This window comes from Barbus barbus (assembly GCF_936440315.1).
Source record: "Barbus barbus genome assembly, chromosome: 17".
NCBI lineage: Eukaryota > Metazoa > Chordata > Actinopteri > Cypriniformes > Cyprinidae > Barbus > Barbus barbus.
Window position 1 is genome coordinate 15,606,792 of NC_136745.1, and position 16,248 is coordinate 15,623,039.

General features: G+C 36.0%; 1 protein-coding gene across 1 annotated transcript in view; it reads left to right on the top strand.

Moving 5' to 3' along the window:
• The first annotated feature begins 877 nt into the window (after positions 1-877).
• Positions 878-16,248, top strand: part of LOC306883355 (relaxin receptor 1-like) — an 84,427-nt gene continuing 69,056 nt past the window's right edge. The window contains exon 1 of the mRNA XM_079438545.1: positions 878-1,126. Within this exon, the coding sequence (XP_079294671.1) occupies positions 1,084-1,126 (43 nt within the window). The 5' untranslated portion in view covers positions 878-1,083. The remainder of the gene's footprint in view (positions 1,127-16,248) is intronic.

The window sequence follows — 16,248 nt, forward strand, 5'->3', positions numbered from 1 at the left end:
TGGATTACTGGTGGATTATTGTGATGTTTTTATCTGCCGTTTGAATTCTTATTCTGACGGCACCCATTTACTGCAGAGGATTCATTGGCAAACAAGTGATGTAAGGCGAATTTGTAATCGGCGATGTAATGAATTTCTTGAAATATGTTCTAATAAAGAAATAAACTCTATATCTTGGATGGCATAAGGGTGAGTAGGTTTTCATTGTTTTTGGTAACCTATTAATTTAATTTAACGTTATCATATTAGGCATCACATTATTATTATTTATACTTGATTGATTGATTGCAGACAGTGCCTCCATCTGTGGCTTTAACACAATACTCTTTTATCACCACTGTCTGGCCTGTTACTGGGACAATTTCCCCACTGAGCCGATGCCCCAGAACTGGACTTGACTGTCTGAAGGTCAAGTTCTGGCTGTTGCACAAAGACAAGCTGCCACAATGTTCTTCAGCCAGGGTTTTACGCCATTATGCCATTCATGTGAGAAATGTCATGTAGATGTCTGTGAACCAGGCAGCAATCACAGGGCAGAGAGAGTGTGGTGAGTCATGCTTGCCCTGTTGAAAGGTCGTCTTGACAGCATTTTGAGAGCAGCTAAGGAAGGGACAGTCAATAAAATAAAAATCTGTTGATAACAAGGATGGTAGCCTACTCTATTCACTAAGATGACTCAAACTTTTGAAGTCTAGTTTTAAATAGGCCAACCAGTGTGTCAACTTTAAAGAACATTTTGGTTGCTAACAAGGATATATTAAACCTCACTCCTACACTTGTTAGTTGATTTGAAGAAAGCGATGTAGTTCATTGCAACGTCCCTCCCCCAGGTGTCTGTGCGCTGTGTATGTGAGTGCGCTCTCTGCGCTCCATACTCAGTTCGTGCGCGCACAGGAGCGCACTGAGCATCTCCGCGGATCTGTCCGAGTCCTACAGTTCGTACACAACTTTGTCTTTGTTAGAGGAGGCTAACAACGAGGGAATATACAAGTCGTCTTTTTTTTTAATCAGTCAAGGGAAGATAGAGAGCGCGCACAGGGGTTTCATCCGTTGTTGGACATCGCATCCTCTGTCGCCTTTACCATGCAAGTTCACATCTCCGGCATCCTGATGTGCGGTGTATCGGGTGAGTTGATGTGCTTCACCTGTTTTCCTCCTCCATTCAGAGCGGGGTTAAGTTGGTTTTGTTTTCGATATTCGTGACACATTCAGCGATAAACGGCAATAACTCCAAATCGACTTGCCATAAAACAATCTAAACAGTGTGATCACCAAAAGAGCAAAGCTGATCATGTTTCACAGCCTTCTTTTTCATAATTTTCGGTCGATGTAATAAGCACTGCCCCGCACAAGCAGTCGCAATGTGCATTAAACCGGGAGAGCTCACTCTCCGCGGTGCTATCAGTAAGGGACCGAGGGGAAAGTGCAAGTTTTCTTCGTTTTTTGCTATAGCTCAGTGGGCAGTGTTTTTGTAATAGCTTTTTAGTTAAAGGACCTAGAGACATGAGACCAATGTCCATCAATAGAGGGGGACAGTGGGCATTTTTCACAACCTTCCATTTTACCCCTACTGGTAGAAAAGGGAATTACATATCCAAAATTAATATTCTTTTTGTAATAACTTTCATCAGCAGGAAGACACAGACATGAGACCAATGTCAGTTAATAGAGGGGGGCAGTGGACAATTTTCACAACCTTCCATTTTACCCCTACTGGTAGAAAAGGGAATTACATGTCCAAAATTAATATTCTTTTTGTAATAACTTTTATCAGCAGGAAGATAGAGACATGAGACCAGTGTCCATCAATAGAGGGGGACAGTGGACATCTTTCACAGCCTTCCATTTTACCCCTACTGGTAGAAAAGGGAATTGCATGTCCAAAATTAATAAACTTTTTGTAATAACTTTCGTCAGCAGGAAGATAGAGACATGAGACCAGTGTCCATCAATAGAGGGGGACAGTGGACAATTTTCACAACCTTCCATTTTACCCCTACTGGTAGAAAAGGGAATTACATGTCCAAAATTAATAAACTTTTTGTAATAACTTTCGTCAGCAGGAAGATAGAGACATGAGACCAGTGTCCATCAATAGAGGGGGACAGTGGACATCTTTCACAGCCTTCCATTTTACCCCTACTGGTAGAAAAGGGAATTGCATGTCCAAAATTAATAAACTTTTTGTAATAACTTTCGTCAGCAGGAAGATAGAGACATGAGACCAGTGTCCATCAATAGAGGGGGACAGTGGACAATTTTCACAACCTTCCATTTTACCCCTACTGGTAGAAAAGGGAATTACATATCCAAAATTAATAAACTTTTTGTAATAACTTTCGTCAGCAGGAAGATAGAGACATGAGACCAATGTCAATCAATAGAGGGGGACAGTGGACATCTTTCACAGCCTTCCATTTTACCCCTACTGGTAGAAAAGGGAATTGCATGTCCAAAATTAATAAACTTTTTGTAATAACTTTCGTCAGCAGGAAGATAGAGACATGAGACCAGTGTCCATCAATAGAGGGGGACAGTGGACAATTTTCACAACCTTCCATTTTACCCCTACTGGTAGAAAAGGGAATTACATGTCCAAAATTAATATTCTTTTTGTAATAACTTTCGTCAGCAGGAAGATAGAGACATGAGACCAGTGTCCATCAATAGAGGGGGACAGTGGACAATTTTCACAACCTTCCATTTTACCCCTACTGGTAGAAAAGGGAATTACATATCCAAAATTAATAAACTTTTTGTAATAACTTTCGTCAGCAGGAAGATAGAGACATGAGACCAGTGTCCATCAATAGAGGGGGACAGTGGACAATTTTCACAACCTTCCATTTTACCCCTACTGGTAGAAAAGGGAATTACATATCCAAAATTAATAAACTTTTTGTAATAACTTTCGTCAGCAGGAAGATAGAGACATGAGACCAGTGTCCATCAATAGAGGGGGACAGTGGACAATTTTCACAACCTTCCATTTTACCCCTACTGGTAGAAAAGGGAATTACATGTCCAAAATTAATATTCTTTTTGTAATAACTTTCGTCAGCAGGAAGATAGAGACATGAGACCAGTGTCCATCAATAGAGGGGGACAGTGGACAATTTTCACAACCTTCCATTTTACCCCTACTGGTAGAAAAGGGAATTACATATCCAAAATTAATAAACTTTTTGTAATAACTTTCGTCAGCAGGAAGATAGAGACATGAGACCAGTGTCCATCAATAGAGGGGGACAGTGGACAATTTTCACAACCTTCCATTTTACCCCTACTGGTAGAAAAGGGAATTACATATCCAAAATTAATATTCTTTTTGTAATAACTTTCGTCAGCAGGAAAATAGAGACATGAGACCAGTGTCCATCAATAGAGGGGGACAGTGGACATTTTTCACAACCTTCCATTTTACCCCTACTGGTAGAAAAGGGAATTACATATCCAAAATTAATATTCTTTTTGTAATAACTTTCGTCAGCAGGAAAATAGAGACATGAGACCAGTGTCCATCAATAGAGGGGGACAGTGGACATTTTTCACAACCTTCCATTTTACCCCTACTGGTAGAAAAGGGAATTATATTTCCAAAATTATCCTTCTTTTGTAATAACTTTTATCAGCAGGAAGATAGAGACATGAGACCAGTGTCCATCAATAGAGGGGGACAGTGGACATCTTTCACAGCCTTCCATTTTACCCCTACTGGTAGAAAAGGGAATTGCATGTCCAAAATTAATAAACTTTTTGTAATAACTTTCGTCAGCAGGAAGATAGAGACATGAGACCAGTGTCCATCAATAGAGGGGGACAGTGGACAATTTTCACAACCTTCCATTTTACCCCTACTGGTAGAAAAGGGAATTACATATCCAAAATTAATAAACTTTTTGTAATAACTTTCGTCAGCAGGAAGATAGAGACATGAGACCAATGTCAATCAATAGAGGGGGACAGTGGACATCTTTCACAGCCTTCCATTATACCCCTACTGGTAGAAAAGGGAATTGCATGTCCAAAATTAATAAACTTTTTGTAATAACTTTCGTCAGCAGGAAGATAGAGACATGAGACCAGTGTCCATCAATAGAGGGGGACAGTGGACAATTTTCACAACCTTCCATTTTACCCCTACTGGTAGAAAAGGGAATTACATATCCAAAATTAATAAACTTTTTGTAATAACTTTCGTCAGCAGGAAGATAGAGACATGAGACCAGTGTCCATCAATAGAGGGGGACAGTGGACATCTTTCACAACCTTCCATTTTACCCCTACTGGTAGAAAAGGGAATTACATGTCCAAAATTAATATTCTTTTTGTAATAACTTTCGTCAGCAGGAAGATAGAGACATGAGACCAGTGTCCATCAATAGAGGGGGACAGTGGACAATTTTCACAACCTTCCATTTTACCCCTACTGGTAGAAAAGGGAATTACATATCCAAAATTAATATTCTTTTTGTAATAACTTTCATCAGCAGGAAGACACAGACATGAGACCAATGTCAGTTAATAGAGGGGGGCAGTGGACAATTTTCACAACCTTCCATTTTACCCCTACTGGTAGAAAAGGGAATTACATATCCAAAATTAATAAACTTTTTGTAATAACTTTCGTCAGCAGGAAGATAGAGACATGAGACCAATGTCAATCAATAGAGGGGGACAGTGGACATCTTTCACAGCCTTCCATTTTACCCCTACTGGTAGAAAAGGGAATTACATATCCAAAATTAATATTCTTTTTGTAATAACTTTCATCAGCAGGAAGACACAGACATGAGACCAATGTCAGTTAATAGAGGGGGGCAGTGGACAATTTTCACAACCTTCCATTTTACCCCTACTGGTAGAAAAGGGAATTGCATGTCCAAAATTAATAAACGTTTTGTAATAACTTTCGTCAGCAGGAAGATAGAGACATGAGACCAGTGTCCATCAATAGAGGGGGACAGTGGACAATTTTCACAACCTTCCATTTTACCCCTACTGGTAGAAAAGGGAATTACATATCCAAAATTAATAAACTTTTTGTAATAACTTTCGTCAGCAGGAAGATAGAGACATGAGACCAGTGTCCATCAATAGAGGGGGGTAGTGGACATCTTTCACAGCCTTCCATTTTACCCCTACTGGTATAAAAGGGAATTGCATGTCCAAAATTAATAAACTTTTTGTAATAACTGTCCTCAGCAAGAAGACAGAGACATGACACCAATGTCAGTCAATAGAGGGGGACAGTGGACAATTTTCACAACCTTCCATTTTACCCCTACTGGTAGAAAAGGGAATTACATATACAAAATTAATATTCTTTTTGTAATAACTTTCGTCAGCAGGAAGATAGAGACATGAGACCAGTGTCCATCAATAGAGGGGGGCAGTGGACATCTTTCACAACCTTCCATTTTACCCCTACTGGTAGAAAAGGGAATTGTATGTCCAAAATTAACTTTCTTTTTGAAATAACTTTCGTCAGCGGGGAGACAGAGACACGAGATCAGTGTCGACTAATAGATGGGGACAGTGGGCATTTTTCACAACCTTCCATTTTACCCCTACTGGTAGAAAAGGGAATTGCATGTCTAAAATTATCCTTCTTTTGTAATAACTTTTATCAGCAGGAAAATAGAGACATGACACCAGTGTCCATCAATAGAGGGGGACAGTGGACATCTTTCACAACCTTCCATTTTACCCCTACTGGTAGAAAAGGGAATTACATTATATATATATATATATATATATATATATATATATATATATATATATATATATATATATATATATATATATATATATATATGCATGGTCAGAGCATGGTCCTGCTAAGTTCAAGAAGATACAATGACCAACAGCTACATCAAATAAGTTAATATGTACTATACTGGAAATATAATTTTATATGATTATTTCACAAGTAATTACTAGCACTAGATGATCAAAATTATTTAAAAAAAATGCTTATAGATTATTAAAAGTTTTGGTAATACTTTACAATAGGTTTAATTTGTTAACAATACTTAATGCATTAAAAAACACAAACTAAAAATGAACAATATATATTTTTTCCAGCATTTATTAATCTTTTTTAATGTTATTTGATTAATGTTTTTTCATGTTAATTCACAGTACATTAACTGATGTTAACGGATACAACATTTTTTATTTATATTAATGTATTTGTAGTATGTCATTTTAGAATTAATATTATAAAATTTAATTATTGTTCATGTTAACAAGCACAGTTAAGTACTGTTAACAAATACAACCTTATTGTAAAGTGTTACCAAAGTTTTATATTTTGTTCTCTGTGTGTGTGTAGTTTAACCATTTTATTACTGTAACCCTTAAAACCAGACTGCCAGAGGGTTAATATTAATGCATGTGCCCTCTGTGCACCTTTTTCCCGATGCCACCAGGGTAGCTGTTGCACTGGTGACAGCTCGTCATTGGAGCTTGAAGCTATTTGTAACTTTTTCCTTCTAATGTCTTTTTCCACCAGGGAGACAGAGATATGAAACCTGTGTCAGTTAATAGAGGGGGGCAGTGGTCAATTTATACAACCTCACATTTAATCCTTTCTGGTGCACAAGGTAGTTGCATTTACAATTCGTACCTTATTTACATCCTTACAATGACAAAATTTATATAATCCTGAATTTTCCTATTAATACTGCAAACTAATTTGAAATAACAACAGGCAACAGTACAACAGCCATTTTGACAGAACTGGTATTTATACAAAGACATAGGAGGAAATTGATCAAACTGATCAAAACAATAAAACAAAAATATAATAAAAAAAAAAAAACATACAAGAGTAAACCATATATTTTTACAGCTACAATTTTAAAGGACTTTTTACTTACAGAAAACACACAACCACATTCTTCTCTTACATTTGTGTATCTCTTTTTTCGTCATGTTGACACAGACAGAGTGGTACCATCTTTCACAGTTGGTGCACTGAATCTGGTGAAAGAAAATTGTCACAATTAAACTTTATTTAATTTTCAATTTTATTGAACACATTAAGTTACAAATAAAATGTACTACATACTTTTAATACTCCATTAATAAAAAACTAATATTAATGTCAACTTAAAAACTTTAACTAAAATGTACAAAACCTAACATACATTAAAATAATGAAACTATTTGATCGTTATTTACTTAATACAAAATACTACAGAACATTTGATGTAATGTCATTTCTAGATTACCTGCATACTAATTATCTGCATACTAATTATCTATATAGTTTAAATAATTTAACACTTGAGATCTACAGTATGTCTAATAGCTAATCTAATTAGAAATTTCTCATTGAAAAGGACACAAACCCATGTGTTCAGACCCACACCTCCAACAGGAGACTCTTTTCCACACAGGGAGCAATGAGCTTTGGGGTTGAATACTGAAAATACATTATCACAAATCAGTGTTTTATTTTAATTGTTAGGTCAGACAGACAGACAGACCAGTGTAAGGACGAATGGATGGACAGACAGACAGACAGACAGGCGTATAGGTAGATGGATGGATGAATGGATGCACAGACAGACATACATATAGATGAGCAAATGGATGGGCAGACAGACAGATGTATAGATAGATGGACGGATGGACAGACAGTCAAACAGCGGTGACCAATATTTTTTGAAAACTATTTTCAGCAGCTAAATTTTTTTTTTAATTCTTTTATTTACATTTACATTTAGTCATTTTGCAGATGTTTTATCCAAAGCGACTTACAATTGGGGAATACAAAGCGATTAATCTTGAAGAGGCAATCAGACAGAAGAAGTGCTCGTAACACCAAGTCTCAGTCATTATTCAAATAAGTACAAGCTCGCAAGGGAGGAGTAAATAAAAGAAAGATATAGTGTTTTTAATTTTTTTTTTTAAGTTTAGGATGAAGTCAAGTAGTGTCGACAATGTTCTTTAAATGTTTCAGATTTTAAGACCTATATCACCAAATTTGAAAGTGAAAACACTGTATGACTAATAAGTAGTTACAAAGCATAAAAAACATTATTGAACTCTCGAAATGCGCTAATTAAATAAAGGTAATTCAAATAATTTTTATAATTACAGTGACATGGAATGATGACTATTTGTATAAACGCTCTTCTTAATATATTAACAGTGTACATGACGAAAAATAAAAATCATGAATTACCTATACTGTGCGAATGATTTGTTTGTGCTGTATTACTGCATGCGTATGCCATTTTACCATGTTCTACGTTATATTATAACATCGAAAAGAAGCTAATAATTCGTGAACTACAAGCATGTTGGACTGTATTTGCATCACTTTGGATCACTATGATCCTACAAATGCATTTATGTGCATGACAAGTTAAGTTAATCTGACATTCACACTTATTGAATGTTACATAGATGTTAAATGATTTAGCATTGTTTGTCTCACTGTAGTGGACAACATGGATAAAAATAAATAAATAATCAAACTAAACTGTCATCTTTTGGAATTTTTTGTTACGCAACAAAAAAGAAATATACGTAATTTAAATGGTCTTCAGAAGAATTTGATACACTATTTGGACAAAAGTATTCTAATGAACATGTTTATGTTCAAATGTAGTACAAATGTTAATGTTAAAACATACAGTATAATTTTTTATCCTAGGGAATTGTGTTTTTCAAATTTTATAGCAATAGTTTGGACAGGACCCTTTTCTAATCTAACATGACAATGTCTGTGTATAAGACAAAGTTCAAAAAGAAACGATTGATTCAGTCAATGTGGAAGAACTTGACTAGCCTGCAGAAAAAGTCCTAATCCCAGCTGAACATGCCTGGTGTGACTTTTAATGCAAAATTTATTTAAATTTAATTTCCCTCTTTGTTGCCACAGTTTTTGAAATTTCTGTTCTAAAGAAGGGGGTGTCACAATACTTTTGTCCATACAGTGTATGTACAAGTCATTGGTGTTTGGTGATGAGTTCGGTTCAAGGTCTGCATTTAGAGTCAAACAAGAGGTGTTCAGCTGGATTTATGACTTGGCTTTCTGCAGGCCAGTTAAGTTCTTCCGCACTGACTGAATCAATCATTTTATTTTTTTTAACCTTGCCTGTCCAAACTGTTGCTATAAAATTAGTAAAAAAAAAAAAAACACAATTCCCTAAAATATCATTATATGCTTTAACATAAACATTTGTAGTCATGGAAATTACTGAATCATTAGACCTGTTCATTAGAAGGGGGTGTCTTAATACTTTTGTCCATATTGTGTAGGTTTTTGTAACAGAATTCCCAGGGGTAAATAAAATAAAATGGTATTTGTGCTTGAATGAAGGATTCATTTGAAAATAATTTTGATTCAAGCCATTATGATTACAGAGTTATAAACTAAAAAGCAAATATATCTACTACAGTTCTGCCTAGTGTCTGATTGGGTGCCTGAGCAATGGGGTTCATTTGGATCCTTTTCATCAACATTGGGAAAGTATTTATGGCTTTGGTCTCTGATGTCTAGACTCTAGACAAAGGATCTCTGCAAATATGATATGGTCCCAGCCAGTTTGATGCTTTGACTCATAATAATAAGCATACATATATGAATAGTATGTTCTTAGTACCTTTGTAAAGCCTACATAATAATGAAAATTACACTCTACACACATTAAAATCACTATTCATCACTTTGAAGGAGGCTTGGCTTTTAACGCCCATATATGTACTAAAAGAACACTCCCACTAAAGGATCAGTGCAAGATTATCCTTGATTGTGTGCTTACAATACATACCTGATGATTCTAGGATTGTTACAGCCATCTCCTTACGCAGCTCTGACAGGAGGCGCTTATTGGAAGGTATCACGATTTCAGATGGTGTCACTGGAAAAGCCTCCACTGTCTCCTTAGCCATCTGTTGGGTAACATAAATATAATTAAATAAACTTGCCAAATAAATTAGACATAGCAGAATAAGAAATTTAAATATTACACTATTGAGGTTATGCAAAAATTTGTGTTGTTCCAAGGCTACATAAAATTGTATTGTTACCTGCATGACATAAACGCCACAGCTGCAACCATCTTTCTGTATGCTGTGGTTCAAGACACCATGTGTCCATTTCACATCCACCCAGTCTGTCTTACTATGAATTATCTGCCGCATCTTGAAGTATTGTCTAAACATATGTGAGAATTGTACAGTATATTATTGCATTTACAATTGGTTAATATGTCACTAAACTGTCCCCCAAGTTTTTAATAATCCTACTTCATATTGTACTGTATGATAATTAAGAAAAAATAAATAATACAATACCTGAATCTTGTGGCAGCAAGTTCAGAATCTTTTTCTTCATCTACACCTTGGGGATCCACCACAAACACTTTCAGCAATTTCCTATTGAGATACTATTAAAAACATGTAGTTTAGTTTAGTTTTCCATGTCCATAAATAAAAAACTGTAGTTTGACAATGGTTTTACACACCAGAAATGTCCAGTGGTTACTGTCGACCTGCAAAGAAGATGAAATATAACACATTAATTGTACTTGACCTTCTGACCTTTTTATTTTGCCTTAAATAATAACTGTAAAGTCTAACCTTTTTGAAACTGTGATTTGACAATGCAGACCTCTCCCCAAATACAACAACACCGGCAGAGTAGTGGTTGGATACAATTATTTATTTGAATTCAACAGTGTTTGGAAGTATTCAATCATCTGAAAAAAACAAAGGAAATTAAATTAATGCCCTTAAAATTCATTACAATAAATATGTAAGTATTTCTAAAATGTATATTTACTTATTAGACTACCACTAGTGACAGTGAACCTCCATGCACAGTAAGGACTGTTTAACATTTTGTAAACTTGTATGTATAAATAAATTGTATACAATGATCATTTGTCGTTGTTGTTATAAAAAGACAATGTACATTTTGTGTATATATTTACCTTTCAAGTCCAAAAATGCTTTCACATAAAACTCTAGCGCTACAAATACGACAATACATCCTGAAATGTAGGTTTGAAATCTCATGTAGCATTTACAGCAGTGGCTAATTTAAATCTTTACTTTTATAACTGTACATCAATGCTTGCTAAACAAATGTAGACATGATTACCTCCCCATTCAACCAGTTGTGTGGCTTGAGGCTTTTGAAATCTGTTAGGCGCAATGTATATGTCACATCCATGTGAAATGACTGAATCACTGCAACTACTACTTCCCTGTCCTTTGAATTCCAAAAAACCTAAAAAAAACATTAGATTGGAGGAAAAAGAATCAATCATTTTAATACATATTACACAATCACTGCACAACAAGAAATGACTAAAGACCTAGCATATATTTGACCATAGCGTTGACACTTTGTGTACATTTTCATGAACATAATTTATAGGCAGTACTCTTCCATAAAGACTTTTAGTTTTTCTTTCTGATAAGTTCCACAAGGTCAAATAATTTATTTATTGTTGTCTACAAGTACAATGCTAAATAAAATATCTTCGTATATATTAAATGCATGAAAATTTATCCATATTTGGTATTTTTATGCAGATATGTAATCAAGTTGTTTTGTTTTCCCGAGCAGGATGTTTGAATGTTTTAAGCAACACATTACAGGTGTTGGACGGAGGTAACGGTACAACATAGTTACAGGGACCCTAGGGCAGGATTGTCTGTGACAACCCAACTTAAAATCAACTACATTTTAAAGTTAGTGGAATTAACCCTTAACAGAGGCACATTATCACAGATACACACACAATATACAATGTCATCATTACGGACATGAGTTGAGGCCTCAGTGACACTGTCCGTTTCTTTCTTTTTGCCTTTGTGCTTTGCGACAGAAGCTTTTGATGCCTATGAAAACAAACATAAGAGAATTAACATTTGCATGTTGTTGTGAAATACACTGATAATATTATAGACTATGTGTAATATAACATGTCGTCATGCCCTTGAAAATGCCAAAAGTTGACTTAGCTCTGTTTCTTTGTTTTTGGATTTGGACTGTGCTTTTGATGCCTATGAGAACAAACAGAAGAGAATCACCATTTATTTGTAGTTGTGAAACCAAAAAAAAAAAAAATAGTTAAAGGATGTATGTGCATTGAAACATGTCATCATGCCCTTGAATTAGTCTTACCTGTAAAGTTTTAGATGCTACTTTGACATGGTCTGTTTTTGTCTTTCCGGACTGCGAAATGAAGGACATGATGCAGTGTGTAACAATTATCTTTTGTGTTAATCTTAGAAATACTTATTATATAATGTCACCTTTCTATGGTCATCTATGTAATTATAAAAAATATATTGGGTTTTAAGATTTTATTAATGGCCATAATACTCACTTTTGCTTTTGGAGAAGGTATAACGTCTGGGGTATGAAAGTATTTTGTTTTCTTTCCTTTTCAGTCACACATGCTCTTCTTGGCCTATTTTTCTTCAGAGTCCTCCAATCTTCCTTTTTTCACATTTAAACACTTCTGTAACATTCTGTCTGGAAGGTCGTGTTGCAAAATGTGCTCCCTGTACCGGCCTTGCAATCATGCATACATTTTTTGTATGAATGTTGCTGGCCGATGGTGCAGTTTCCTCTGTAAGATTTTGTCTTTGATAATACAGAACCAGTTTTCAGAATGACATGTCATTCGTCTCATGGGTTTTCTGTAGGTCATCGCTGATATCTCTATCTCTGATAGACTCCCTGTCGTTGTATCTTTTTAAATCACCAAGCATTATCCCTGACCAGAGTGGAAAAATTGGCATATATTCTTTCATGAGAATATCCAGTATCCCTGGACAATAGTATTTGTTGTTGCCCATTTCTGTTTTGTCTTCTGGATCTTCAAAAGACGTGACAGCGTCAAGTACACCAGCAAATTCTTTGGTAAATGGTGACCTGGCCAGTATTGTTTTAGCCTCTGGAGGGATGTAGTCACCCACTGCCTGCTTCTCATCCAGTGTGTCTTCTGGAATTTTTATTCCACGAATGTGGTCATGAAGTTGTTGAAGACACTGATTTACACACTGTGTGTTTGCTTTGGTGTAAAAGACATGGCACATGCACTTGAAAATGTCTACTGCCCTCTTAAGACTTGTGGTGTTTATTAGTTGTGCCACACGGTGAGTAGCAAATTCTTTCAAGCCCTTGTCAGTTGTTCTTCTGCCAATAGCTCCTTGGACTGCCTTAATTATATGGGCAGAACATAGGTGAAGAATAGTTTGTCTACTGAAGTCTGTCATGGTGTCATTTCCTTTGACTAATTTGTAGCTTTTCATCAGATACACATGTATGTCTTGCTTGTTGAACGACAACAGGACACTCTGGTTGAGTGCCCAACTGGTCGGTTTTAACCTGGTGTATGTTGTAGAGAGTGAGTTTCTGTATCTTGGTTACAGTCTGATGCAACCAGAAAGACACATTCGGGATGGTGTGGTCATTTGTTATCATTTCAGAGACAGGAAGAGGAGGCTTGTCTTGTCCATGCCCTGGTAGATTGATGCTGTAGTACAACACCCTCTTTGTCTGACTTGGAATTCGAATCACAACCCCTCCAGTTGCATCTAAATGCAAGGTAATAGGATGTCCTTTTCTGAGGTGTTGTACAAGAATGACCAATCCTGTCTCAGTGTATAGATGAACTCCAAATGGATCCACCTGCAGATGCTGGACATATCCTGGGCAAAATCTGTATGACTGATCTGTGTCTTTCATGATTTTCTGTGTCAACATCAGCTCCAGGATCACGTCATCATGCAGTCTTAAGCTTTTCTGAACTTCACTGGAAATTACTTTGAGTATGTTTTTACTTAAACTCCTAGTGATGTTTCCAGCCATCAACTCAGGAATGGGTGTTTTTCTGATATTTTTGTAGTAGACATTACTTACTCCTTTTAACACTTCTTTGGCAATCTTGCCTCTCTTCTGATAACTTGCAGGGCGGGACCCTACCTCCCCTTTCAAGTGAGTTACCTTACCAATTCTTGTCACCTGAATTGGAATTTGTTTGTCACTGCTCAATGGTTTTTGTCTAATCCGGAAAATATAATGCGCATTGCAAGATTTAAAGGAACATGATTCCTTAACTGTCATAAATGGACACCGATACTTTCTACTGCGAGCAACCTTTAAATGCTGGTATGTGAAAACAAGTGTGTAGCAAGGATTTTGTTTCCTGAATTTTTCATAAATGAAATGTGTCCATGATGTCTTCAGTTTTCTGCTACCTGGTAAAGGCCTTATCTTTTTCCATTTCCATGTGGAAATGTAAAGTGTAAAACACTTGGGTCCTGGCCTTGTGCTTTCTGTATGGCTTCTTTTGATGTTGCTGTTGGTCCTTAGACTTTGATGCCATGCCGCACTCTCCATCACCGTCTGTCAGCCCCACAGGTGAGGAATGGTCCGCAGGCTCTGGTGCCACGCCGCACTCTCCATCACTGTCTGTCTGGTCCACAGGTGAGGGATGGTCCGAAGGCTCTGGTGCCACGCCGCGCTCTCCATCACTGTCTGTCAGCACCACAGGTGAGGGATGGTCTGCAGGCTCTGGTGCCTCGCCTCATGTCCATGATTTTTTTGTGTGTTCATATTGCTAATGTGACCAAAGTCACCAAGTGTCATCTCATTCTGATGATGCTAAGATTTTTAAAATGTCAAAATATAAAATTTTTCCGTCAAAAATGACCGAAGAGGGCCAGAGGGAGATGAAAACATAATTTTACTGTAAAATAGTACAGTAAAATTTGTAGAACTGGGATTTGTAGAAGTCATTGTTAACTAGTTGCTGATTAGCTTTGCATATTACAAGATTATTGGCTGTTTACTGGTACTAATAAATAACATATTAATGCTGCCTTCAGCGTGATCCAATTCTGCATCCCTTAATGCTATCAAATACCTAAACTTAAACACCACAACAACTGTCTTACTATTAATAAGCATAAAAAGTCAATGGTAATCGTGAATATGTGTTCCATACTGAAGTGTTTCTGTTTTTAATGAAAAAGTAAAAAACTATTTATTTTTTTCTCAAAATTTTACAAGACAGAATTGTTTTAGAGTGAGATGAGGAATGTTGATTTAAAATGTTGGCATGTTGAAATCAATCAATTAATTAATCCATGTATAAATATGTACAACAAAAATAAATCCTGCAAAAAAGGACCTTAATAATGTTATAACCTTATAACCTTTTTAATCATTGTTAATTTTCATTACTATTAGTATATTTATATAATTCATAATAGTACTATTAATAATATTTCTATGTATTATTGATATATCTGCCTGGACTTATAGTGTCTGGCATTATATTAGGGTTTTACATAATAAAAACAACAGCATGTTGTGCAGGTCCATCAACATGTGTTTTTGTGTGTGTGAGTGAGTGGCAGGTTCTCTCTGCAAATGATGACGTTGTAGGATGTGACAGCATATGAAATGCACAACAAGTTTATAGTTACAATATGTCTCCTTCCATTTAAATGTAATATATATATTTTTTTAAGATGGAAAAATGCAGTTTTACAAATGCTAGAAACATGTTTTTCGAAGGAAAGATTGCTATCAAAAAGTACGCCTAGGTTCCTAGCTGATGACGAAGAATTTACAGAGCAGCCATCAAGTATTAGACAGTGATCTAGGTTATTACATGCAAAAGTTTTTTGTCTAAATATTAACACCTCTGTTTTTTTTCTGAATTTAGCAGTAAGAAATTGCTAGTCATTCAGTTTTTGATATCAACTATACATTCCGTTAGTTTTGCAAATGGGTAAGTTTCATCGGGTCGCGAAGAAATATAGAGCTGAGTATCATCAGCATAACAGTGAAAGCTAACACCGTCTTTTCTAATGATATCTCCCAAGGGTAACATGTAAAGCGTGAAAAGTAAGGGGCCTAGTACTGAGCCTTGAGGTACTCCATAATGCACTTGTGATTGGTATGATACCTCTTCATTTACTGCCGCGAATTGATGGCAGTCAGATAAGTAGGATTTGAACCATGTCAGTGCACTTCCTGTAATGCCAACATAATTTTCTAGTCTATTTAAAAGAATAACAGTATGGTGTCACAATATAAATGAGACGGACAAGTCGAGTGCAAGGCAATTGGAGTTTCTTTTATTGTGATAGGCAGAATTAGCCAGAACATTAACAGTCACTGGAAGCTCACTTAACTGAAGTCAACAACTCTTAATTCAGTATCTCCTCCAGAATAATCTAAACGAAACTTAAAAG